Source organism: Oncorhynchus keta, chromosome 30 (assembly GCF_023373465.1).
Source record: "Oncorhynchus keta strain PuntledgeMale-10-30-2019 chromosome 30, Oket_V2, whole genome shotgun sequence".
Lineage (NCBI taxonomy): Eukaryota > Metazoa > Chordata > Actinopteri > Salmoniformes > Salmonidae > Oncorhynchus > Oncorhynchus keta.
Genome location: NC_068450.1, coordinates 23246766 through 23273620, shown reverse-complemented (window position 1 = coordinate 23273620; position 26855 = coordinate 23246766). Strand labels below are relative to the sequence as shown.

Genomic DNA, 26855 nt, shown 5'->3' with positions numbered 1-26855 from the left:
GGGAATAGGCATAGCAAGTGGAGTGTGCATGGGGGGCAATAGGCATAGCAAGTGGAGTGTGTATGGGGGGCAATAGGCATAGCAAGTGGAGTGTGTATGGGGGGCAATAGGCATAACAAGTGGAGTGTGTATGGGGGGCAATAGTCATAGCAAGTGGAGTGTGTATGGGGGCAATAGGGATAGCAAGTGGAGTGTGTATGGGGGCAATAGGCATAGCAAGTGGAGTGTGTATGGGGGGCAATAGGCATAGCAAGTGGAGTGTGTATGGGGGCAATAGGCATAGCAAGTGGAGTGTGTATGGGGGCAATAGGCATAGCAAGTGGAGTGTGTATGGGGGCAATAGGCATAGCAAGTGGAGTGTGTATGGGGGCAATAGGCATAGCAAGTGGAGTGTGTATGGGGGGCAATAGGCATAGCAAGTGGAGTGTGTATGGAGGGCAATAGGCATAACAAGTGGAGTGTGTATGGGGGGCAATAGGCATAGCAAGTGGAGTGTGTATGGGGGGCAATAGGCATAGCAAGTGGAGTGTGTATGGGGCGCAATAGGCATAGCAAGTGGAGTGTGGAGGGGGTAGAATGGGCATAGCAAGTGGAGTGTGTATGTGGGGAATAGGCCTAGCAGTTCATAAAGACATGTTTGAAGAAAGAGTACGTTGCACACAAAAAAATAATAATTTTGAGGTTTCACAAGCCTTTTGTCCAGCAGTTCTGCATAATGTTTATTTTTGGTACTCCTGTGTTTTTGAGAAATGTTTGTCCCTCTAGAAATGCCCAAGAACCACTAGCATCACTTTGATCAGTAATGAGGACGTGACAATGACTTTCCTCTTGTCTTCTTTTGTTCATGTGCAGATTCTCTGGATAAATGAATCTTTTCAATCTTTTTGTCTCCTTTATAAGAGTTAAAACAACGTTCACGTTCCATTAGATCCAAACAAGATGGAAAACTTGTTTCAGTTAATATGAACTTGTTTCAGTTAATATGAACTTGTTTCAGTTCATATGAACTTGTTTCAGTTAATATTAACTCGTTTCAGTTAATCAGCATGATTTCAGAATTCAGCTACTTTTTATTTCTAATGTTGATATAAAGGTCTCCCTTTACCAGGCCGTATCTGGGTATGAGTATAGCTATGCGATTACCCCTTTTAGTTAGTTTGTTACACAAACATAGGAATCATTCCCTGGCGCCTTGGCTATCGGACGTCAGTTTGATCAGCAGGACGCTGTGTTGAAAGTGATAGCTTGTGTCAACGGGGAGGAAGGCTTGTTTTTACATTCTTCTGACCTGAGCGCATTTCAAAACGTTCTGTATACCCACGTATCATTCACTGTAATCATTCTCAATTCATTTCAACTGCAGACATTTGCGTTATTCTGAGATTTACCATAGTTTATGAAGGTATGTCGGTCAGCGTGGCAAAGACATTCTCCTTGAGTGGAAACTCTGTGTTGATGTGGTTTGTAGCTTCCACTGTGTGATTTGTAAGATCTAAGTGATACTCCTTCAGGATGTGCTATACTCGTCTGGGAGAGGGAGAAAAGCTGTCATATGGTGGAAAGTCAATTAGTTAGGCTTTATAAACATGTTGTACCAAGTCAAGCACAAACCACAAAGTAGAGTTCACTCAACCCTCATCTCCTCCTCTTAATAATGTATGGAATAGTCGAATGATGTAGAACAGTAAAAAGTATAAGTTAGTGTTTTGCTGTAAATGTTTATTTGTCAAAGGGACACTGTCAGCAGTAACCTCGACACAGTGAAAGATGACATGTTTTTTAACCTAAGGCTTTAGTTTTTGGCTGACTGCTGACGTTGTAGTATGGGTTGCATAAGGTAGTCTCACATTCCACAAAGGGTTTTATAGTACAGTGTAGCTCAGGCTGTTTATCTGTGTTTTGTCCATGCACATGGAATATGTGTAAACAATCTGTAAAAGTGTTTTGGCAGTGTTTTCGGCTTTTGTTTGTTGTTTGGCAAGCTGCAGTTTGTATAAATATGATTTATAATATTATCCATGTCCTGCATATTACCCATCTTCTTAACCTTATGTTAGATGTAGGGGGATGTCAATATATGTTCCCTGCTTCTCTGAATTAACTTTCATTTCTCCGTAACAAGAACCTCCAACCTGAACCACATTGCTTTTACAAAGCCTTTATATGTTGAAATGATTTAGGCGGAACTGTAGAGAGGAGTTCAAAGTGCAATGGCGGGAGTGTCGGTTTCAAAGGGAGCGTGGGGCGATCAATATGTGAGATATGTTAATTCGGTAAAGCCCCGTCCTGGCCTTGATGTTTGCTAGAGTTACACTGAAGCAGCTGGGATGATGAGCGGGAGAGTGGAAGAGAAGAGACAGAGACGCACGTCGCAGGCAGCGACCACCTCCGAAGACAACTGTGAATCTCCTAATTTCACTTCCCCTCAGATATGTCTTAGGAGGGCTGCTCTTTCAACTCAGAGAATAAAAAGTTAAACTGAACAAAAACATAGCTAGAGACTAAATAAAATTGAGATAGACCTGTGTGGACATAAGTGTGTCCCTTCCCCATGTGCACTGTCCTCTTTGGTGTTAGTGAGAGGCTCTTGTGAGACAGACAGACAGGCAGGCAGGCAGGCAGGCAGGCAGGCAGGCAGGCAGGCAGGCAGGCAGGCAGGCAGGCAGGCAGGCAGGCAGGCAGACAGACAGACAGACAGACAGACAGACAGACAGACAGACAGACAGACAGACAGACATGTGAGGTGGATTCCAGTCGGTTCCCTCCTTGAAGTGAATCCATGTGGGACCTGCCTGGACAGATCATCCTAATGCGAGGGGGTTGGATCAGTCCATCATCCTAATGTGAGCGTGTTGGATCAGACCATCATCCTAATTGGGGGTTCAGCGTTCCATTGTATCTTCTCCAGTCCACCCATAAACCCATTTTAGGCAAATATTTGGCTTTCATACCTGATCCTGAGGAAATGAAGTGTTAACATGATATGAAGCAGCCCCTGCACACAGGCACGAGGGAAATGTGCTTTCCAAGTGAGGCAGAAACCAAGGTTTGAGCAGTGAACAAAAAAAGTAATTTTAGTGCGCATACACACAGAACATGATACTAACTGCAGGTTTCAGAACTTATAAAATGCATCGCACTTGACATTTATGACCAACTGGATAGACCACTTGTACTCAGATATGTTATTTTAGCAAATGTTGACATTATATTTGTACTTAGTGATGTTCATGCTCCAAGGATCTGTTATTTATATTCATTTTGAAAATGTTCATCTCAACAATCAACCGCACCATCAGTTCCAAATTGATCAGCAGAATATGATAGCCTTCCATTACCGTTTAAAGATACATTCAAGTAATTGATACAGAGACTTAACAGTAACCCTGGTATAGCACATTTCAATCGTGAATAGGAATCTGCACACTGCACACTGCCCTAACCCATCTGGAGAGGAATACCTATGTGAGAATGCTGTTCATCGACTACAGCTCGGCATTCAACACCATAGTACCCTCCAAGCTCGTCATCAAGCTCGAGACCCTGGGTCTCGACCCCGCCCTGTGCAACTGGGTACTGGACTTCCTGACGGGCCGCCCCCAGGTGAGGGTAGGCAACAACATCTCCTCCCCGCTGATCCTCAACACTGGGGCCCCACAAGGGTGCGTTCTGAGCCCTCTCCTGTACTCCCTGTTCACCCACGACTGCGTGGCCACGCACGCCTCCAACTCAATCATCAAGTTTGCGGACGACACAACAGTGGTAGGCTTGATTACCAACAATGACGAGACGGCCTACAGGGAGGAGGTGAGGGCCCTCGGAGTGTGGTGTCAGGAAAATAACCTCACACTCAACGTCAACAAAACTAAGGAGATGATTGTGGACTTCAGGAAACAGCAGAGGGAACAGTAGTGGAGAGGGAAGCAAGTTTTATGTTCCTCGGCATACACATCACAGACAAACTGAATTGGTCCACTCACACAAACAGCATCGTGAAGAAGGCGCAGCAGCGCCTCTTCAACCTCAGGAGGCTGAAGAAATTCGGCTTGTCACCAAAAGCACTCACAAACTTCTACAGATGCACAATCGAGAGCATCCTGGCGGGCTGTATCACCGCCTGGTACGGCAACTGCTCCGCCCTCAACCATAAGGCTCTCCAGTGGGTAGTGAGGTCTGCACAACGCATCACCGGGGGCAAACTACCTGCCCTCCAGGACACCTACACCACCCGATGTTACAGGAAGGCCATAAAGACATCAACCACCCGGGCCACTGCCTGTTCACCCCGCTATCATCCAGAAGGCGAGGTCAGTACAGGTGCATCAAAGCTGGGACCGAGAGACTGAAAAACAGCTTCTATCTCAAGGCCCATCAGACTGTTAAACAGCCACCATTAACATTGAGTGGCTGCTGCCAACACACTGACACTGACACTGACTCAACTCCAGCCACTTTAATAATGGGAATTGATGGGAAATGATGTAAATATATCACTAGCCACTTTAAACAATGCTACATTATATAATGTTACTTACCCTACATTATTCATCTCATATGCATACGTAAATACTGTACTCTATATCATCGACTGCATCCTTATGTAATACATGTATCACTAGCCACTTTAACTATGCCACTTTGTTTACATACTCATCTCATATGTATATACTGTACTCGATACCATCTACTGTATCTTGCCTATGCTGCTCTGTACCATCACTCATTCATATATCCTTATGTTCATATTCTTTATCCCCTTACACTGTGTATAAGACAGTAGTTTTGGAATTGTTAGTTAGATTACTTGTTGGTTATTACTGCATTGTCGGAACTAGAAGCACAAGCATTTCGCTACACTCGCATTAACATCTGCTAACCATGTGTATGTGACAAATCAAATTTGATTTGATTTGGAATTGGTTTGCAACGTTTCATGACAAAAGATCCATCACATGAATTATTAATCATACTGTGTATTTGAACTATGATAAAGAAAAGATCCATCCAAAACCACAAATTTCTATCATTTGGAGTGTTAAATATTTTTTGTCATAATAATAAGGTTTGGAAGCAACATTGTGGAAATCAGTTGCAGCTCAAGTTTACCACAAAAGCCGCAATGCAATACCCTCTCTATGGGCTGGCTAGCTAGCTAGCAAACTATCAAAATAATACCAAAGTCAATATCAGCATGTGAAGTAGCTAGCTTGCTGTAAAATCGCCTAAACAAACTGCACTATCAGTTTAGGAGTCTACAATCTCACCATGTTCAACCTACAGATCTTTGTGCCTCGCAGAATGTAGTCTGACATTGGCAACGGCCATGCAATGCACCCTGGCCTGAAAAGGCAGACCAATATGAGAAATGTGTTAGACCCTCTGTTAAATTACAAATTTATCTAGGTAGGAGTATCACAAAAATATGATCAATGGCTCATTCGAGAGAAGTCAACCTCCCGCGTTATGACATCAGCCAGTATTGACACCTGACATGTATGATAGACGTTTTCGTGATCTAAAATCGTATTCTTATTAACTTCAAGTGTAGTGAGAGCGGCTTTATCGCAATGCTACGTCATACCAGACGAAACTGGAAAGTGTTTAGCCATCTACCTTTATCAGTTACTGTACAACCACTGAAGTACCCCCTTGTGCATTTTACCAGTAGGTCTATGGTCTCTGGATTCTTCTCAAGTACCCCCTGTGGATAGGCCCCCATGTATCCCCCAGGGGTCCTAGTACGCCTGATTGGAACCTCTGATCTGCACTACTATAGGTACATTTCTTCCTCTCACTAATACCAGGAGACTGAATGATGCCTAATCAGACATTACCTACCTCTCTTCCACACAGAGAGCAACGTTCCAACACTGCCAGGTATAGAAACCACAGGCCCAAAGTGGTTCTGACAGGGTATGTCAGGGAGACACTGACCAGTGGCCTAGTTTTACAGAGTATGCACGGCACATCAAAAACAGCTTCCATTCTCTTAACCATAAGTGGAACAACAAAAGGATATTTTTCTCCAGAGACAGTCAAGGACAGTGTGTGTGTGCGTCCCAGCTGTCTGTGCTGAACGCAGCAGCCCACGGGACTCTGTACACACTGGAACCTGAGGTACAGCAGGTCCTCTTTCCTTCCCCTCACACAGGTGACCACAGTTAGACTACAGAGCCTGTTGATGGCAGGAGATTAAACCAACGTGAGGAAGTACAGAGCTCTGCTTGGAGTTACAAAAACACACACACACATGTAAGCTATGTTTTTCTTTTGTCTGAAAGATCGCAGTATAAATCACTGAAATACTTGTCTGTTAGTGTTGACTTTGTACATAGAGAGCTGAACCTGTTGCTGAACTGCTCGGTTTGTTTCTGTATTTATAAGGGACATATACTGTGGTGTTTTAGGGGGTTAGCATGACCTGTTATAATAGCAGGTGTTTATCTTGTGGTCCCTAACAGTCTGAGTAAGGAAAAGTGTTAGCTATTGCTTAAGTTCCCACTGAACCACTGCCATGTTGAACTAGATTAGCTCCCAGAATGTTTCTCCAGATACTGATGTAGGTACATCTGTATCATGTTGTTTCGATTAAATGGAACCCATCCCCAACCTATCTGTTACACATTCATATGCTTTTTAAATACATTGCATTCTGGACAATGGACTTATCATACCAACATTGCGCTATTTCTTGCTAGTGCTGTAGCTGTTCATTTGTTGACACGCCCCTTAGACATCGACCTACGTGTCAGTTGGCAGCTCCTGGCTGTTGCAGGGGAGCTTCAGAACAGCTGGGTCCAGACTCATAGGACAGTGGTACTGGGTCCAGACTCATATAGAAAAGTGGGTCCAGAACAGATAGACCAGGAGTCAGCCCAGAAGGCCAGATTGTGGCTAGTTTTGACCCTCGGACTCTCCTGGTGCTGAAGTCCCAGAGAACCCTGGACTGAGTCAGGAAGTCGCGTGGTTCAAGTCGTTCCCCCCTCTGTGCCGGTAATCCCTAAAAGAGAAGAGGAAATGCTTAATGCCGGGTCAGTCCTCTGCTCGACAGAATAAGGCCTCCCTAAATCTGCCCTGCAATTCCTCGCCGTAGAACCCTGCCAGAGAGCAAGGCATCCTGGGTAATCGGCCCATGCAGATGGATTACCTTATGGAATGGTCTGAAAGCTGGAAACTATTCACAGAACAATTCACAGTTTAAGCATGTTCATATTTGTTCATATAGCTCAGAAATTGCAATGCGTAATCACATTTAGTAAATAGTATTAGTCATAAACGTTGTTGCCTTGGCTCAGTCTAAAATGACTTTCAAAGGAGCAACTATTAGGTGGACAGCTTAGTTAAAAAGAATGTTTAAAAAGATTCACTCTAGTTTCATGTCTCTTTCATGTTGAAGACACTCGCTCTACAAAAAGGGAGATGAAAAAGATTTGTGGAGGGCCTCTGCGAATTGAGTTCTTAGGCAATGCAAGCCAAGCATACACAGTCTGGCCATTAAAACCAATTAAAACTCACACACTCAGGAAATGTTGTGAAATGTCAACATTTTAATAGCGCCGAATCAGTAATGTTTAATGAACTTTGAAAATGTTAACGCTTCAAAGATGCATCTGGTGCGATTTTGACTGTAAATATCCTCAACAGGTTGTTAATCTGTCGGCCTCTGTGTTATTCATTCCTTTGTACGGGTGTAGTGGCACTAGGTAATGTAGTAACGCCACTGCTCGTAAATCTCCCCTCCGTTTAGAGACAGTCGTTAATACAGACCTGTGTAACAGCACCAAATGGTAATGGTTTCCATAAGCTAGGCCCTGGAATTGTGTAAATCAGATTCTCAAGAGAGCTGGGGGTGAAGGCTGTAGCTAACATTGCACACTGTCAATCCTCTGGAGCTAAGTCTTTGTGTGTGAAGCTGGAATAACAGTCCCTCTCAGGTTTCACACTCTAGTTTCTTCTCAAAAAGCAGAAAAGATGACAGCGTAATTAGCGTGGTTTTGGGAGAAATATTATTTGTTTAGATCTGGGTGTTTAGTTGGAGGTAAAATTCTGTCCAAGCGTTTTATTATCTGGCATTGTACATCAATCTAAAACGTGTTGTGGCAAAGCTCTGATTCTGAGGGGTTCAAGCCACAATTGAACTGTGAAGAGTTAGGCTTGGCCAGTGAATAGGAGAGGACTGTAGACACTGACCCACCCTCTCGCTACCAGACTAGACTGTCCAGACTGAGATCCAATGTCTCTGAATAAAAATGACTGAAAGACATGACTCTGTTGGAAACAGAGGCCTACACTAACACTGGAGTCAGGGATTCATATTTCGGAGGACTGAGCTGAGCCCTCCAGAGCTGCCGCCTAGCTACTCTGCAGACATTAAAACAAATACACTGTGGGGTTACACAAACAGGCCTGTCACAGGGCACCCAGTCAGTGAATGTGTCAAATGTAGCACACTGTTGTGCCATTTTCCTCAGAAGAAAGGGGAAAGGGAGTTTGTCTTATTGAGAAACCTGACCCCTCATACTGCATGTCTTTGTTTGCCTTTCTATGAATCAGGGAGAGTTTTTGATGGGCGGGCCGCAACGGGTGAAGGCTGATTTTCTGCAGCCATGCTTTTTGGTTATTATTTTTTCCTTTTATTTAACTAGGCAAGTCAGTTAAGAACAAATTCTTATTTTCAATGATGGCCTAGGAACAGTGGGTTAACTGCCTGTTCAGGGGCAGAATGACATATTTGTGTCAACTTGGGGATTTGAACTTGCAGCCTTTCGGTTACTAGTCCAACGCTCTCTAACCACTAGGCTACCCTGCCGCCCCATACTGTATATCAGAAGGCTAATGGAGGGTATATCACTGTAATTACTGTAGGACATGTTGGGTATATTATTGTAGGACATGGAGGGTATATTACTGTAGGACATGGAGGGTATACTACTGTAATTACTGTAGGATGTGGAGGGTATATTACTGTAATTACTGTCGGACATTGAGGATATATTACTGTAATTACTGTAGGACATGGAAGGTATATTACCACAATTACTGTAGGACATGGAAGGTATATTAGTGAAATTACTGTAAGACATGGAGGGTATGTTACTGTAGTACATGGAGGATATATTACTGTAGGACATGGAAGCTATATTACTGAAATTACTGTAGGACATGGAAGGTATATTACTGTAGAACATGGAGGGTATATTACTGTAATTACTGTAGGATATGGAGAGTATATTACTGTAGGACATAGAGGGTATATTACTGACACTAGGACACTAAGGATTTATTACTGTACGACATGGTGGGTATATTACCTTAGGACATGGAGGCTATTTTACTGTAATTACTGTAGGACATGGAGGGTATATTACTGTGGATGATATATTACATAGGACATGGAAGGTATATTACTGAACATGGAGGGTATTTACTGTAATTACTGTAGGATATGGAGAGTATATTACTGTAGGACATAGAGGGTATATTACTGTAGGACACTAAGGATTTATTACTGTACGACATATATAGGACATGGAGGCTATTTTACTGTAATTACTGTAGGACATGGAGGGTACTGTATTAATTACTGTACTGTAGGACATGGACATTACTGTAGGACATGGAAGGTATATTACTGTAGGACATGGAAGGTATATTACTGTAGAACATGGAGGGTATATTACTGTAATTACTGTAGGATATGGAGAGTATATTACTGTAGGACATAGAGGGTATATTACTGTAGGACATAAGGATTTATTACTGTACGACATGGTGGGTATATTACCTTAGGACATGGAGGCTATTTTACTGTATTACTGTAGGACATGGAGGGTATATTACTGTGGATGATATATTACTGTAATTACTGTAGGACATGGAAGGTATATTACTGTAGAACATGGAGGGTATTTACTGTAATTACTGTAGGATATGGAGAGTATATTACTGTAGGACATAGAGGGTATATTACTGTAGGACACTAAGGATTTATTACTGTACGACATGGTGGGTATATTACCTTAGGACATGGAGGCTATTTTACTGTAATTACTGTAGGACATGGAGGGTATATTACTGTGGATGATATATTACTGTAATTACTGTAGGGCATGGATGGTATTTTACCTTGGGACATGGGGGCTATTGTACTGTAATTACTGTAGGACATGGAGGGTATATTACTGTAGGACATGGATGATATATTACTGTAGGACTTGGAGGGTATATTACCACAATTACTGTAGGACATGGAAGGTATATTAGTGAAATTACTGTAGTACATGGAGGGTATGTTACTGTAGTACATGGAGGGTATATTACTGTAGGAAATGGAGGGTATATTACTGTAGGACATGGAGGGTATATTACTGTAGGACATGGAGGGTATATGAATGTAGAACATGGAGGGTATATTATTGTAGGACGTGGAGGGTATATTACTGTAGGTCATGGAGGGTATATTACTGTAATTACTGTAAGACATGGAGGTTATTTTACTGTAATTACTGTAGGTCATGAAGGGTATATTACTGTAATTACTGTAAGACATGGAGGGTATTACTGTAGGACATGGAGGAGTATATTCTATCGTAATCTAGTAATCTATCCTACCCTGTCTTTCTAAGGTCTTCGAAAGCCAAGTTAACAAACAGATTACTGACCATTTAGAATCCCACCATACCTTCTCCGCTATGCAATCTGGTTTCAGAGCTGGTCATGCGTGCACCTCAGCCACGCTCAAGGTTCTAAACGACATCATAACCTTCATCGATAAGAGACATTACTGTGCAGCCGTATTCATCGACCTGGCCAAGGCTTTCGACTCTGTCAATCACAACATTCTTATTGGCAGACTCGACAGCCTTGGTTTCCCAAATGATTGCCTCGCCTGGTTTACCAACTACTTCTCTGATAGAGTTCAGTGTGTCAAATCGGAGGGCCTGTTGTCTGACCTCTGACAGTCTCTATGGGGGTGCCACAGGGTTCAATTCTCGGGCCGACTCTCTTTCTGTATACATCAATGATGTTGCTCTTGCTGCTGGTGATTCTCTGATCCACCTCTACGCAGATGACACCATTCTGTATATTCTGGCTATTCTACTTGGACACTGTTAACTAACCTCCAGACGAGCTTCAATGCCATACAACTCTCCTTCCGTGGCCTCCAACTGCTCTTAAACGCAAGAAAACTAAATGCATGCTTTTCAATCGATCGCTGCCCGCACCTGCTCGCCTGTCCAGCATCACTACTCTGGACGGCTCTGACTTAGAATAAGTGGACAAGTACAAATACCTGGGTGTCTGGTTAGACTGTAAACTCTCCTTCCAGACTCACATTAAGCATCTCCAATCCAAAATTAAATCTAGAATCGGCTTCCTATATCGCAACAAAGCATCATTCACTCATGCTGCCAAGCATACCCTCGTAAAACTGACCATCCTACCGATCCTCGACTTCGGTGATGTCATCTATAAAATAACCTCCAACACTCTATCACAGTGCCATCTGTTTTGTCACCAAAGCCCCATACACTACCCACCATTGCGACCTGTACGCTCTCGTTGGTTGGTCCTCTCTTCATACTCGTTGTCAAACCCACTGGCTACAGGTTATCTACAAGTCTCTGCTAGGTAAAGCCCCGCCTTATCTCAGCTCACTGGTCACCATAGCAGCACCCACTCGTAGCACGCGCTTCAGCAGATATATCTCGCTGGTCACCCCCAAAGCCAATTCCTCCTTTGGTCGTCTTTCCTTCCAGTTCTCTGCTGCCCATGACTGGAACGAATTGCAAAAATCTCTGAAGCTGGAGACATCTCCTCACTAGCTTTAAGCACCAGCTGTCAGAGCAGTTTACAGATCACTGCACCTGTACTTAGCCTATCTGTAAACAGCCCATCTATCTACCGACCTCATCCCCATACTGGTATTGATTTATTTATTTATTTTGCTCCTTTGCACCCCAGTATCTCAACCTGGACATTCATCTTCTGCACATCTACCATTCCAGTGTTTATTTGCTATATTGTAATTACTTCGCCACCATGGCCTATTTATTTCCTTAACTTACCTCATTTGCACTCACTGTATATAGACTTTTTGTTTTCTTTTGTTCTACTGTATTATTGACTGTATGTTTTGTTTATTCCATGTGTAACTCTGTGTTGTTGTATGTGTCGAATTGCTACGCTTTATCTTGGCTAGGTTGCAGTTGCAAATGAGAACTTGTTCTCAACTAGCCTACCTGGTTAAATAAAGGTGAAATAAAAAAATAAAAATTACTGTGATTACTGTAGGACATGGATGGTATACTGTAATTACTGTAATACATGGAGGGCTATATTACTATAATTATTGTAAGACAAGGTGGGTATTACTGTACTACATGGAGGGTATATTATTGTAGGACATGGAGGCTATTTTACTGTAATTACTGTAGGACATGGAGGTTGTATTACTGTAGGACATGGAGGTTGTATTTCTGTAGGACATGGAGGTTGTATTTCTGTAGGACATGGAGGGTATATTACTGTAGGTCATGGAGTGTATATTACTGTAGGACATGGAGGTTGTATTTCTGTAGGACATGGAGGTTGTATTACTGTAGGACATGGAGGGTATATTACTGTAGGTCGTGGAGGGTATATTACTGTAGGTCATGGAGGGTATATTTCTGTAGGACATGGAGGTTGTATTACTGTAGGACATGGAGGTTGTATTTCTGTAGGACATGGAGGTTGTATTTCTGTAGGACATGGAGGGTATATTACTGTAGGTCATGGAGTGTATATTACTGTAGGACATGGAGGTTGTATTTCTGTAGGACATGGAGGTTGTATTACTGTAGGACATGGAGGGTATATTACTGTAGGTCGTGGAGGGTATATTACTGTAGGTCATGGAGGGTATATTACTGTAGGGCATTTGACTTGTGATTGGGGGGGGTCTTATTAAAAGAGGAGGGATATTGTTATTGAGTACAGCTGAAATTGATGGAATGATGTTCAACATGGTCATGTTCTTTGTGTGCGTGTGCTCAAATGTAAGTGCACAGTGCAATCACAATAAACCCTCATAGTGCCTTTAGTGTTTGAATGTGCAGTAGACACCACTTGAGAGCATTCTGTTGGGCTGTATCACCGCCTGGTACGCCAACTGCACCGCCCACAACGGCAGGGCTCTCCAGTAGGTGGGGCAGTCAGCCAAACGCATCACCGGGGACACGCTGCCTGCCCTCCAGGACATCTACAGCAACTGGTGTCACAGGAAGGTCAAGAAGATCATCAAGGACCTCAACCACCCGAGTGTGTTTATACCGGCTAGCATCTAGAAGGCGGAGACAGTACAGGTGCATCAAAGCTGGGACCGAGAAACTGAAAAACAGCTTCTATCTCCAGGCCACCAGACTGTTAAATAGTCATCACTAGTCAGCCTCCGCCCAGCACCCTGCCCTGATCCTTAGACACTGTTACTAGCAGGCTAACACCAGATACTCTACCCTGTACCTTAGAGACTGCTGCCTTATGTACATAGTCATGGAACACTGGTCACTTTAATAATGTTTACATACTGTTTTACCCAGTTCATATGTACAGTTTAAGTCGGAAGTTTACATACCCCTTAGCCAAATACATTTAAACTCCTGACATTTAATCCTAGTAAAAAAATCCCTCTCTTAGGTCAGTTAGGATCACCACTTTATTTTTTGAATGTGAAATGTCAGAATAATTGTAGAGAGAATTATTTATTTCAGCTTTTATTTCTTTCATCACATTTCCAGTGGGTCAGAAGTTTACATACACTCAAATAGTATTTGGTAGCATTGCCTTTAAATTGTTGAACATGGGTCAAACGTTTCGGTTAGCCTTCCACAAGCTTCCCTTAAGCCCATTCCTCCTGACAGAGCTGGTGTAACTGAGTCAGGTTTGTAGGCCTCCTTGCTTGCACACACTTTTTCAGTTCTGCCCACAAATTTTCTATAGGATTGAGGTCAGGGCTTTGTGATGGCCACTCCAATACCTTGACTTTGTTGTCCTTAAGCCATTTTGCCACAACTTTGGAAGTATGCTTGGGATCATTGTCCATATGGAAGACCTGTTTGCTACCAAGCTTTAACTTCCTGCTGATGTCTTGAGATGTTGCTTCAATATATCCACATAATTTTCCTACCTCATGATGCCACATCTATTTTGTGAAGTGCACCTGTCCCTCCTGAAGCAAAGCACCCCCACAACATGATGCTGCCACCCCCGTGCTTCACGGTTGGGATGTTGTACTTCGGCTTGCAAGCCTCCCCATTTTTCCTCCTAACATAACGACACCCATTATGGCCAAATAGTTCTATTTTTCATTAGACCAGAGGACATTTCTCCAAAAATCTTTGGCCCCATGTGCAGTTGCAAACCGTAGTCTGGCTTTTTTTTTGCGGTTTTGGAGCAGTGGCATCTTCCTTGCTGAGCGACCTTTCAGGTTATGTCGATAAGGGACTCGTTTTACTGTGGATATAGATAATTTTGTACCTGTTTCCTCCAGCATCTTCACAAGATCCTTTGCTGTTGTTCTGGGATTGATTTGCACTTTTCGCACCAAAGTACATTCATCTCTAGGAGACAGAACATGCCTCCTTCTTGAGCGATATGACGGCTGCGTGGTCCCATGGTGTTTATACTTGCGTACTATTGTTTGTACAGATGAACGTGGAACCTTCAGGCGTTTGGAAATTGCTCCCAAGGATGAACCAGACTTTGCTGATTTCTTTTGATTTCCCCATGATGTCAAGCAAAGAGGCACTGAATTTGAAGGTAGGCATTGAAATACATCCACAGGTACACCTCCAATTGACTCCAATTGACAGAAGCTTCTAAAGCTTATTTTCCACCATAATTTGCAAATAAATTCATAAAAAATCTTACAATCTGATTTTCTGGATTATTTTCTCTCATTTTGTCTGTCATAGTTGAAGTGTACCTATGATGAAAATTACAGGCCTCTCTCATCTTTTTAAGTGGGAGAACTTGCACAATTGGTGGCTGACTAAATACTTTTTTTGCCCCACTGTACCTATACATTGTATTTGCATTTTGATTTGAAGAAAGGGTACTGTGGATGGAGAGCGGGAGGGAGTGTAGGGGCCCACTGTAGGGGCCCACTGTAGGGGCCCATTGTAGGGCCCCACTGTAGGGGCCCACTGTAGGGGCCTAGTATGTAAGGAGCATGGCTGGGTGGGTGGGTGGATTGATAATGAAGCTGTCCGGTGTCCATCAATGGTGCTCTCTTCCTCTCTTCTCTTCCTCTCCTCTCTTCCTCTCTTCTCTTCCTCTCTTCTCTTCCTCTCTTCTCTTCCTCTCTTCTCTTCCTCTCTTCTCTTCCTCTCTTCTCTTCCTCTCTTCTCTTCCTCTCTTCTCTTCCTCTCTCTTCTCTTCCTCTCTTCTCTTCCTCTCTTCTCTTCCTCTCTTCTCTTCCTCTCTTCTCTTCCTCTCTTCTCTTCCTCTCTTCTCTTCCTCTCTTCTCTTCCTCTCTTCTCTTCCTCTCTCTCTTCCTTCCTCTCTTCCTCTCTTCTCTTCCTCTCTTCTCTTCCTCTCTTCTCTTCTCTCTTCCTCTCTTTCTCTTCCTCTCTTCTCTTCCTCTCCTCTCTTCCTCTCTTCTCTTCCTCTCTTCTCTTCCTCTCTTCTCTTCCTCTCCTCTCTTCCTCTCTTCTCTTCCTCTCTTCTCTTCCTCTCTTCTCTTCCTCTCCTCTCTTCCTCTCTTCTCTTCCTCTCTTCTCTTCCTCTCTTCTCTTCCTCTCTTCTCTTCCTCTCTTCCTCTCTTCTCTTCCTCTCTTCTCTTCCTCTCCTCTCTTCCTCTCTTCTCTTCCTCTCTTCTCTTCCTCTCTTCTCTTCCTCTCCTCTCTTCCTCTCTTCTCTTCCTCTATTCTCTTCCTCTCTTCTCTTCCTCTCCTCTCCTCTGACTTGCCTAGTTAAATTAAGGTTACAAATGTATCTCCTCTCTTCTCCTCCTCTTCCTCTCTCCTCTACCTCTCTCCTCTTCCTCTCCTCTCTTCTCCTCTTCATCTCCCCCTTTTTTTCTTTCCTCTTCCTCTCATTTCCTATCTTCTCTTCTCTTCCTCTCTCTTCCTATCCTCTTTCCTCTTCCTCTCATAACCTATCTTCTCTTCCTCTCTTCTTCCTCTCTCCTCGTCCTCTTTCTCTACTTTCTTCTCCCCCTCTTCCTCTCCTCCTCTTCCTCTCTACTTTTCCTCTCCTCTCTTCTCCCCTTCCTCTCTCCTCTTTCTCCCTTCTCTTCCTCTATTTTCCTCTCTTCCTCCACTCCCCTCCTCTATTCTATTCTCCACACATTTTCACCTCTTCCTCTCCTCTTCTCCCCTACTCTCCTCTCTTTTGGAGGCCCAGTACTGTAAGAGTGCTTAACCATGTATTCTTTGAGATCAAACTGTCCTGCCGCCGGCTTCAAATAACTGGCAGCTCTGAACATGCCGGTCATGTGTTGGAGTTGTAGGGAGGAGCAGAGGAGAGCGTGGTGTAAGCAGAATACCATACAGCAACTCAGGTTACCAGTTCGTCAGATACAACCATCCAGCACTGCATGAATAGAGCCAACAGGATGCTGTCTTCATTTTCTTCTATTTGCATTTAACATATATTCTCAGTCCAAATGGCTAAATTCAAAGACTTTGGCTCCAAATCAATACATGTGGCAACCCGCAGGTGGTCCAAGACTGTTCTTGGCTCGCTCTTTTCACAAGCAGATTTTTCTTCAGCGCAGGCCAGCCAGGCCAATATTAGCACATATAGCCACTGAGAATAGATCAGTCACTTATCAGTTTTGACAAGTTGGCATTGGTTTACCCAGTCCTACCTGATGTAATGTCTGATTCTTGCATCTCTGATGAACGGCTCCTCAGAATATGTCCACATCTTGAAGTGGTTTCATGACGTTCAGTATGGCCGATCTGTTTAGCATTGACTCATCATTGTTAGTCCATCCATCACTGAGGAGGGGGGTGGCAGAACAAAGCCTTGAGCAGAACCAGTCACAGAGATGATCTGGGGTCTTCATCATCCCATGATACTTCAGGCTGGATTCTGGTTCTGGCCTAATCCCACTACTACATCCACAGACACATTAGAGCATATTGGATCACTGCTAGAGCTGTGAGTTATAAAACTGTTTTATCACTGGGAGGATGTTATTTCCCACTGACACTGATGCGATGCTAACTCTATCTGTTTGTCTGTGTCTCTCTCTCTCTCTGTAGAGGATGCCAGCACTGGGAGGGACGGAGCAGGAACAGCGGGAGGCCCAGAATACCCCACTGACCTCTCAGGGAAACTGGGTAAGACACTGAGCACTGTCTCTCTCTCTCTCTGACGTTTATCTCTGGTTTTATCTGACCCTAGATCATTTCGAAAACAGGGCATTGTCTTAGTGATGGGTATGTAGTGGCCCAGTCTCTGGAGAGGGGGTGTAGTTCTAGTGTGTCTGGCCACACCTGGCACCACTCTGCCCTCTGTGCTTCCCTGGCACACACAACCCTCACCAGCAGGGTGCTGTTTGCTTGGGTAATTACCTCTGACAGGCCAGAGAGCAGGCTATTTGAATGAAGTGTGTTTGGGGAAACATTCCATTCTCTCCCCTCTCTCCCTGTTGGCTGCCCCCTTTGACCAGTCGTATCAAACTGGAGTCGTATCAAACTCCACTATTGTATTTTCTCCTGTTGACTCTGCCTCGACACAGTTCAGATACAACCAGTGTTGAACTGCTGAGTGAAACTTTAAAGGGGAAAGTGTTGGTCATCGTGCCCCTTGGTGGGTTATGTTATGCTGAATAGTGCCGCCACACCAGAAATACTGTTTGACCCCAAATGGAAGCCCCACAACATACCCTTCATATTTATTTGTTCAGTGTTAGAAAAATAATGTTGTCAAACAAACATACTCAACCTTTTCAAAAAATAATGTTGTCAAACAAATATACTCAATTCTTTTCAAAGTCCTCCAGTGTGATTCGTTGCGATATTTAATAGCTGTCTGGTGTGCATTGTGCATACCATTAAAAACTGTTCCTGTGAAGTTTATCCTTTTTCTCAACAACGCTATTTCGTAAACAACCCTTTCTTTGATCGCAGTTCGACCACGCTTCACGCAGCCAGCCAAGATGAGGAAGCGCGTGATCGCCCGGCCGGTGGGCAGCTCAGTACGGCTGAAGTGCACGGCCAGCGGGAACCCTCGTCCGGACATCGTGTGGCTGAAGGACAACAAGCCGCTGACCCCTGAGGAGGTGGGTGAGGGCCGTAAGAAGAAGTGGACCCTGAGTCTGAAGAATCTGACCCCTGAGAACAGCGGGAAGTACACCTGCCACGTCTCCAACCGGGCTGGAGAGATCAACGCCACATACAAAGTGGAAGTCATCCGTAAGTTTGGTCACTTACTTACAGTATAGATGTATCGTTTTTTGGTTGATTTATAAACTTTGGTCATTGTTGAAGTTTGATTAGCATTGAGGGTAAGGGAAAGCGGGATACCTAGTCAGTTGTACAACTGAATGCCTTCAACTGAAATGTGTCTTCCGCTTTCTAACCCAACCCCTCTGAATCAGAAAGGTCCAGCGGGCTGCTTTAATCGACATCCACATCTTCAGCGCCCAGGGAACAGTGGGTTAACTGCCTTGTCAGCTTGGGGATTCGATCCAGCAACCTTTCGGTTACTGGCCCAACGCATTAACCACTAGGCTACCACTAGGCTAGAGTATTAATACAGGGGGTTGAGTTTGGAGGTTGGGCATTAACTCTTGTTTACTGGTCAGATTGGTTTATAGTTGAGTTTTGAGGATGGGGTTTGGGTTTGGGTTTAGGTTGGTAATGGTTGATTGAGTGTTGTGAGGCTGGGTTAATCCTGGGCTGATGTGGTATGGTGAGCCTCAGCCTCCCTCTCTCTCTCCCCTTGACCATCTGCTTAGCATTATATCCCAGCTGTGTGCTGACTACAAAAACACATGTTTCTACCAAACCCAGAAGCGGAGAGGAGGAAGTGAATAAAACTTGTGCTTGCTTGTGTCAAATGTGGCATTTTCTCCCTCAACCTCAGCCTATTCTAGCCGCAGCACAGAGAACGAGAGGAAAGCGCTGAACATGGCAATAACTTTTCTGTTCATTTGAATTGTATGAATACGCTCTATACATATTTTTCCCGTTATAGAGCGGACAAATTCCAAGCCTATCCTGACCGGCACCCATCCGGTGAACACCACGGTGGACTACGGCGGTACCACCTCATTCCAGTGTAAGGTCCGCAGTGACGTCAAGCCGGTGATTCAGTGGCTGAAGAGGGTGGAGCCGGGGGACGAGAACAAGTACAACTCCACCATCGAGGTGGGCGACCATGGCTTCGTGGTGCTGCCCACGGGAGAGGTGTGGTCCAGGCCAGACGGCTCCTACCTCAACAAGCTGCTCATCACCCGGGCCAAGGAGGAGGACGCTGGGATGTACATCTGTCTGGGTGCCAACACCATGGGTTACAGCTTCCGCAGTGCTTACCTCACTGTCCTGCCAGGTGAGTGGTTAACCATAACCGTGCTTAACCATAACATCCAGTTACAACCATATTTTAACACCCTGTTTAACCATAACACCATGTTACCACCATATAAAAACACCATGTTTAACCATAACTCCATGTTACCACCATATTAAAAACACCATGTTTAACCATAACTCCATGTTACCCACCATGTTTAACCATAACACCCTGTTACCACCATATAAAAACACCATGTTTAACCATAACACCCTATTACCACCATATAAAAACACCATGTTTAACCATAACACCTGTTACCACCATATAAAAACATGTTTAACCATAACACCCTGTTTAACCATAACACCCTGTTACCACCATATAAAAACACAATGTTTAACCATAACACCCTGTTACCACCATATTATAGCACCCTGTTTAACCATAACACCCTGTTACCACCATATAAAAACACCATGTTTAACCATAACACCCTGTTTAACCATAACACCCTGTTACCACTATATAAAAACACCATGTTTAACCATAACTCCATGTTACCACCATATAAAAACACAATGTTTAACCATAACACCCTGTTACCACCATATTATAGCACCCTGTTTAACCATAACACCCTGTTACCACCATATAAAAACACAATGTTTAACCATAACACCCTATTACCACCATATTATAGCACCCTGTTTAACCATAACACCCTGTTACCACCATATAAAAACACCATGTTTAACCATAACACCCTGTTACCACCATATTATAACACCCTGTTTAACCATAACACCATGTTACCACCATATTATAGCACCCTGTTTAACCATAACACCCTGTTACCACCATATTATAGCACCCTGTTTAACCATAACACCCTGTTACCACCATATAAAAACACCATGTTTAACCATAACACCCTGTTACCACCATATTATAACACCCTGTTTAACCATAACACCCTGTTACCACCATATAAAAACACAATGTTTAACCACCATGTTACCACCATATTATAGCACCCTGTTTAACCATAACACCCTGTTACCACCATATAAAAACACCATGTTTAACCATAACACCCTGTTACCACCATATTAAAACACCATGTTTAACCATAACACCATGTTACCACCATATTATAACACCCTGTTTAACCATAACACCCTGTTACCACCATATAAAAACACCATGTTTAACCATAACACCCTGTTACCACCATATTATAACACCCTGTTTAACCATAACACCCTGTTACCACCATATAAAACACCATGTTTAACCATAACACCCTATTACCACCATATAAAACACCATGTTTAACCATAACACCATGTTACCACCATATTATAACACCCTGTTTAACCATAACACCATGTTACCACCATATTATAGCACCCTGTTTAACCATAACACCCTATTACCACCATATAAAAACACCATGTTTAACCATAACACCATGTTACCACCATATTATAACACCCTGTTTAACCATAACACCATGTTACCACCATATAAAAACACCATGTTTAACCATAACACCCTATTACCACCATATAAAAACACCATGTTTAACCATAACTCCATGTTACCACCATATTATAACACCCTGTTTAACCATAACACCATGTTACCACCATATAAAAACACCATGTTTAACCATACACCCATGTTACCACCATATTATAGCACCCTGTTTAACCATAACACCATGTTAACCATATTATAACACCCTGTTTAACCATAACACCCCTGTTACCACCATATTATAACACCCTGTTTAACCATAACACCCTGTTACCACCATATTATAACACCCTGTTTAACCATAACACCCTGTTACCACCATATAAAAACACCATGTTTAACCATAACTCCATGTTACCACCATATAAAAACACAATGTTTAACCATAACACCCTGTTACACCTGTTTACCTGTAACATCATGTTACCACCATATTATAACACCTTGTTTAACCATAACACCATGTTACCACCATATTATAACACCCTGTTTAACCATAACACCCTGTTACCACCATATAAAAACACCATGTTTAACCATAACTCCATGTTACCACCATATAAAAACCAATGTTTAACCATAACACCCTGTTACACCCTGTTTACCTGTAACATCATGTTACCACCATATTATAACACCTTGTTTAACCATAACACCATGTTACCACCATATTATAACACCCTGTTTAACCATAACACCATGTTACCACCATATTATAACACCCTGTTTAACCATAACTCCATGTTACCACCATTATTATAACACCATGTTTAACCATAACTCCATGTTACCACCATATAAAAACACCATGTTTAACCATAACTCCATGTTACCACCATATTATAGCACCCTGTTTAACCATAACACCCTGTTACCACCATATAAAAACACCATGTTTAACCATAACTCCATGTTACCACCATATTATAGCACCCTGTTTAACCATAACACCCTGTTACCACCAATGTTTATAAAAACACCATGTTTAACCATAACTCCATGTTACCACCATATTATAACACCCTGTTTAACCATAACACCCTGTTACACCCTGTTTACCACATCATGTTACCACCATATTATAACACCTTGTTTAACCATAACACCATGTTACCACCATATTATAACACCCTGTTTAACCATAACACCCTATTACCACCATATTATAACACCCTGTTTAACCATAACTCCATGTTACCACCATATTATAACACCCTGTTTAACCATAACACCATGTTACCACCATATAAAACACCATGTTTAACCATAACACCCTATTACCACCATATTAAAACACCATGTTTAACCATAACTCCATGTTACCACCATATAAAAACACCATGTTTAACCATAATCCATGTTACCACCATATTATAGCACCCTGTTTAACCATAACACCCTGTTACCACCATATAAAAACACAATGTTTAACCATAACTCCATGTTACCACCATATTATAACACCCTGTTTAACCATAACACCATGTTACCACCATATTATAGCACCCTGTTTAACCATAACACCCTGTTACCACCATATAAAAACACCATGTTTAACCATAACACCCTGTTACCACCATATAAAACACCATGTTTAACCATTATAACACCATATTATAAACCCTGTTTAACCATAACACCATGTTACCACCATATTATAGCACCCTGTTTAACCATAACACCCTATTACCACCATATAAAAACACCATGTTTAACCATAACTCCATGTTACCACCATATTATAACACCCTGTTTAACCATAACACCCTGTTACCACCATATAAAAACACCATGTTTAACCATAACACCCTGTTACCACCATATAAAACACCATGTTTAACCATAACACCATGTTACCACCATATTATAACACCCTGTTTAACCATAACACCCTGTTACCACCATATTATAAACCCATGTTTAACCATAACACCCTATTACCACCATATAAAAACACCATGTTTAACCATAACACCATGTTACCACCATATTATAACACCCTGTTTAACCATAACACCCATGTTACCACCATATAAAAACACCATGTTTAACCATAACACCCTGTTACCATATAAACCATATGTTTATAACTCCATGTTACACCTGTTTAACCATAACACCCTGTTACCACCATATGTTTAAATAACACCCTATTACCACCATTAACCATGTTTAACATAACACCATGTTACCACCATATTATAACACCCTGTTTAACCATAACACCCTGTTACCACCATATAAAAACACCATGTTTAACCATAACACCCTATTACCACCATATAAAAACACCATGTTTAACCATAACTCCATGTTACCACCATATTATAGCACCCTGTTTAACCATAACACCATGTTACCACCATATAAAATACCATGTTTAACCATAACTCCATTTAACCATATTATAACCCTGTTTAACCATAACTCCATGTTACCACCATATTATAACACCCTGTTTAACCATAACACCCTGTTACCACCATATTATAACACCCTGTTTAACCATAACTCCCTGTTACCACCATATTATAACACCCTGTTTAACCATAACACCCTGTTACCACCATATAAAAACACCATGTTTAACCATAACACCATGTTACCACCATATAAAAAACACAATGTTTAACCATAACACCCTGTTAACCTGTTTACCTGTAACATCATGTTACCACCATATTATAACACCTTGTTTAACCATAACACCATGTTACCACCATATTATACACCCTAACCATAACACCCTATTACCACCATATAAAAACACCATGTTTAACCATAACTCCATGTTACCACCATATAAAAACACCATGTTTAACCATAACTCCATGTTACCACCATATTATAGCACCCTGTTTAACCATAACACCCTGTTACCACCATATAAAAACACCATGTTTAACCATAACACCCTGTTACCACCATATAAAAACACAATGTTTAACCATAACACCCTGTTACCACCATATTATAACACCCTGTTTAACCATAACACCCTGTTACCACCATATAAAAACACCATGTTTAACCATAACACCCTGTTTAACCATAACACCCTGTTACCACCATATCAAAACACCATGTTTAACCATAACACCATGTTACCACCATATAAAAACACAATGTTTAACCATAACACCCTGTTACCACCATATTATAGCACCCTGTTTAACCATAACACCCTGTTACCACCATATAAAAACACCATGTTTAACCATAACACCCTGTTACCACCATATTATAACACCCTGTTTAACCATAACACCATGTTACCACCATATTATAACACCCTGTTTAACCATAACACCCTGTTACCACCATATATAAAACCCTGTTTAACCATAACACCCTGTTACCACCATATTAAAACACAATGTTTAACCATAACACCATGTTACCACCATATTATAACACCCTGTTTAACCATAACACCCTGTTACCACCATATATGTTTAACCATAACTCCATGTTACCACCATATTATAACCTGTTTAACCATAACACCTGTTACCACCATATAAAAACACCATGTTTAACCATAACACCCTATTACCACCATATAAAAACACCATGTTTAACCATAACACCATGTTACCACCATATTATAACACCCTGTTTAACCATAACACCATGTTACCACCATATTATAGCACCCTGTTTAACCATAACACCCTATTACCACCATATAAAAACACCATGTTTAACCATAACTCCATGTTACCACCATATTATAACACCCTGTTTAACCATAACACCCTGTTACCACCATATAAAAACACCATGTTTAACCATAACACCCTATTACCACCATATAAAAACACCATGTTTAACCATAACACCATGTTACCACCATATTATAACACCCTGTTTAACCATAACACCCTGTTACCACCATATAAAAACACCATGTTTAACCACCTATTATATAAAAACACCATGTTTAACCATAACCATATGTTACCACCATATTATAGCACCCTGTTTAACCATAACACCATGTTACCACCATATAAAAACACCATGTTTAACCATAACCCATGTTACCACCATATTATAGCACCCTGTTTAACCATAACTCCATGTTACCACCATATTATAACACCCTGTTTAACCATAACACCCTGTTACCACCATATTATAACACCCTGTTTAACCATAACTCCTGTTACCACCATATTATAAGCACCCTGTTTAACCATAACACCCTGTTACCACCATATAAAACACCATGTTTAACCATAACTCCATGTTACCACCATATAATAACACAATGTTTAACCATAACACCCTGTTACACCCTGTTTACCTGTAACATCATGTTACCACCATATTATAACACCATGTTTAACCATAACACCATGTTACCACCATATTATAACACCCTGTTTAACCATAACACCCTATTACCACCATATAAAAACACCATGTTTAACCATAACTCCATGTTACCACCATATAAAAACACCATGTTTAACCATAACTCCATGTTACCACCATATTATAGCACCCTGTTTAACCATAACACCCTGTTACCACCATATAAAAACACCATGTTTAACCATAACATCCTGTTACCACCATATAAAAACACAATGTTTAACCATAACACCCTGTTACCACCATATTATAGCACCATGTTTAACCATAACACCCTGTTACCACCATATAAAAACACCATGTTTAACCATAACACCCTGTTTAACCATAACACCCTGTTACCACCATATAAAACACCATGTTTAACCATAACTCCATGTTACCACCATATAAAACACAATGTTTAACCATAACACCCTGTTACCACCATATTATAGCACCCTGTTTAACCATAACACCCTGTTACCACCATATAAAAACACCATGTTTAACCATAACACCCTGTTACCACCATATTATAACACCCTGTTTAACCATAACACCATGTTACCACCATATTATAGCACCCTGTTTAACCATAACACCCTGTTACCACCATATTATAACACCCTGTTTAACCATAACACCCTGTTACCACCATATTAAAACACAATGTTTAACCATAACTCCATGTTACCACCATATTATAGCACCCTGTTTAACCATAACACCCTGTTACCACCATATAAAAACACAATGTTTAACCATAACTCCATGTTACCACCATATTATAGCACCCTGTTTAACCATAACACCCTGTTACCACCATATAAAACACCATGTTTAACCATAACACCATGTTACCACCATATTATAACACCCTGTTTAACCATAACACCATGTTACCACCATATTATACCCTGTTTAACCATAACACCCTGTTACCACCATATAAAAACACCATGTTTAACCATAACACCCTATTACCACCATATAAAACACCATGTTTAACCATAACACCATGTTACCACCATATTATAACACCCTGTTTAACCATAACACCATGTTACCACCATATTATAGCACCCTGTTTAACCATAACACCCTATTACCACCATATAAAACACCATGTTTAACCATAACTCCATGTTACCACCATATTATAACACCCTGTTTAACCATAACACCCTGTTACCACCATATAAAAACACCATGTTTAACCATAACACCCTATTACCACCATATAAAAACACCATGTTTAACCATAACACCATGTTACCACCATATTATAACACCCTGTTTAACCATAACACCATGTTACCACCATATTATAACACCCTGTTTAACCATAACACCCTGTTACCACCATATAAAAACACCATGTTTAACCATAACACCCTATTACCACCATATAAAAACACCATGTTTAACCATAACTCCATGTT

The 26855-nt window shown here is 41.8% G+C and overlaps 1 protein-coding gene across 2 annotated transcripts in view; it reads left to right on the top strand.

Annotated features, from left to right (window-relative positions):
• The window catches only part of fgfrl1a (fibroblast growth factor receptor like 1a), a 205224-nt gene that overhangs the window by 87970 nt on the left and 90399 nt on the right, over positions 1 to 26855 (top strand). Inside the window, exons 4-6 of one of the 2 annotated variants that reach the window (XM_052488061.1) lie at positions 17253 to 17330; positions 18123 to 18407; positions 19192 to 19545. In XM_052488061.1, coding sequence (XP_052344021.1) covers positions 17253 to 17330; positions 18123 to 18407; positions 19192 to 19545 — 717 coding nt within the window. The remainder of the gene's footprint in view (positions 1 to 17252; positions 17331 to 18122; positions 18408 to 19191; positions 19546 to 26855) is intronic. The other variant, XM_052488062.1, reaches the window with a different exon arrangement.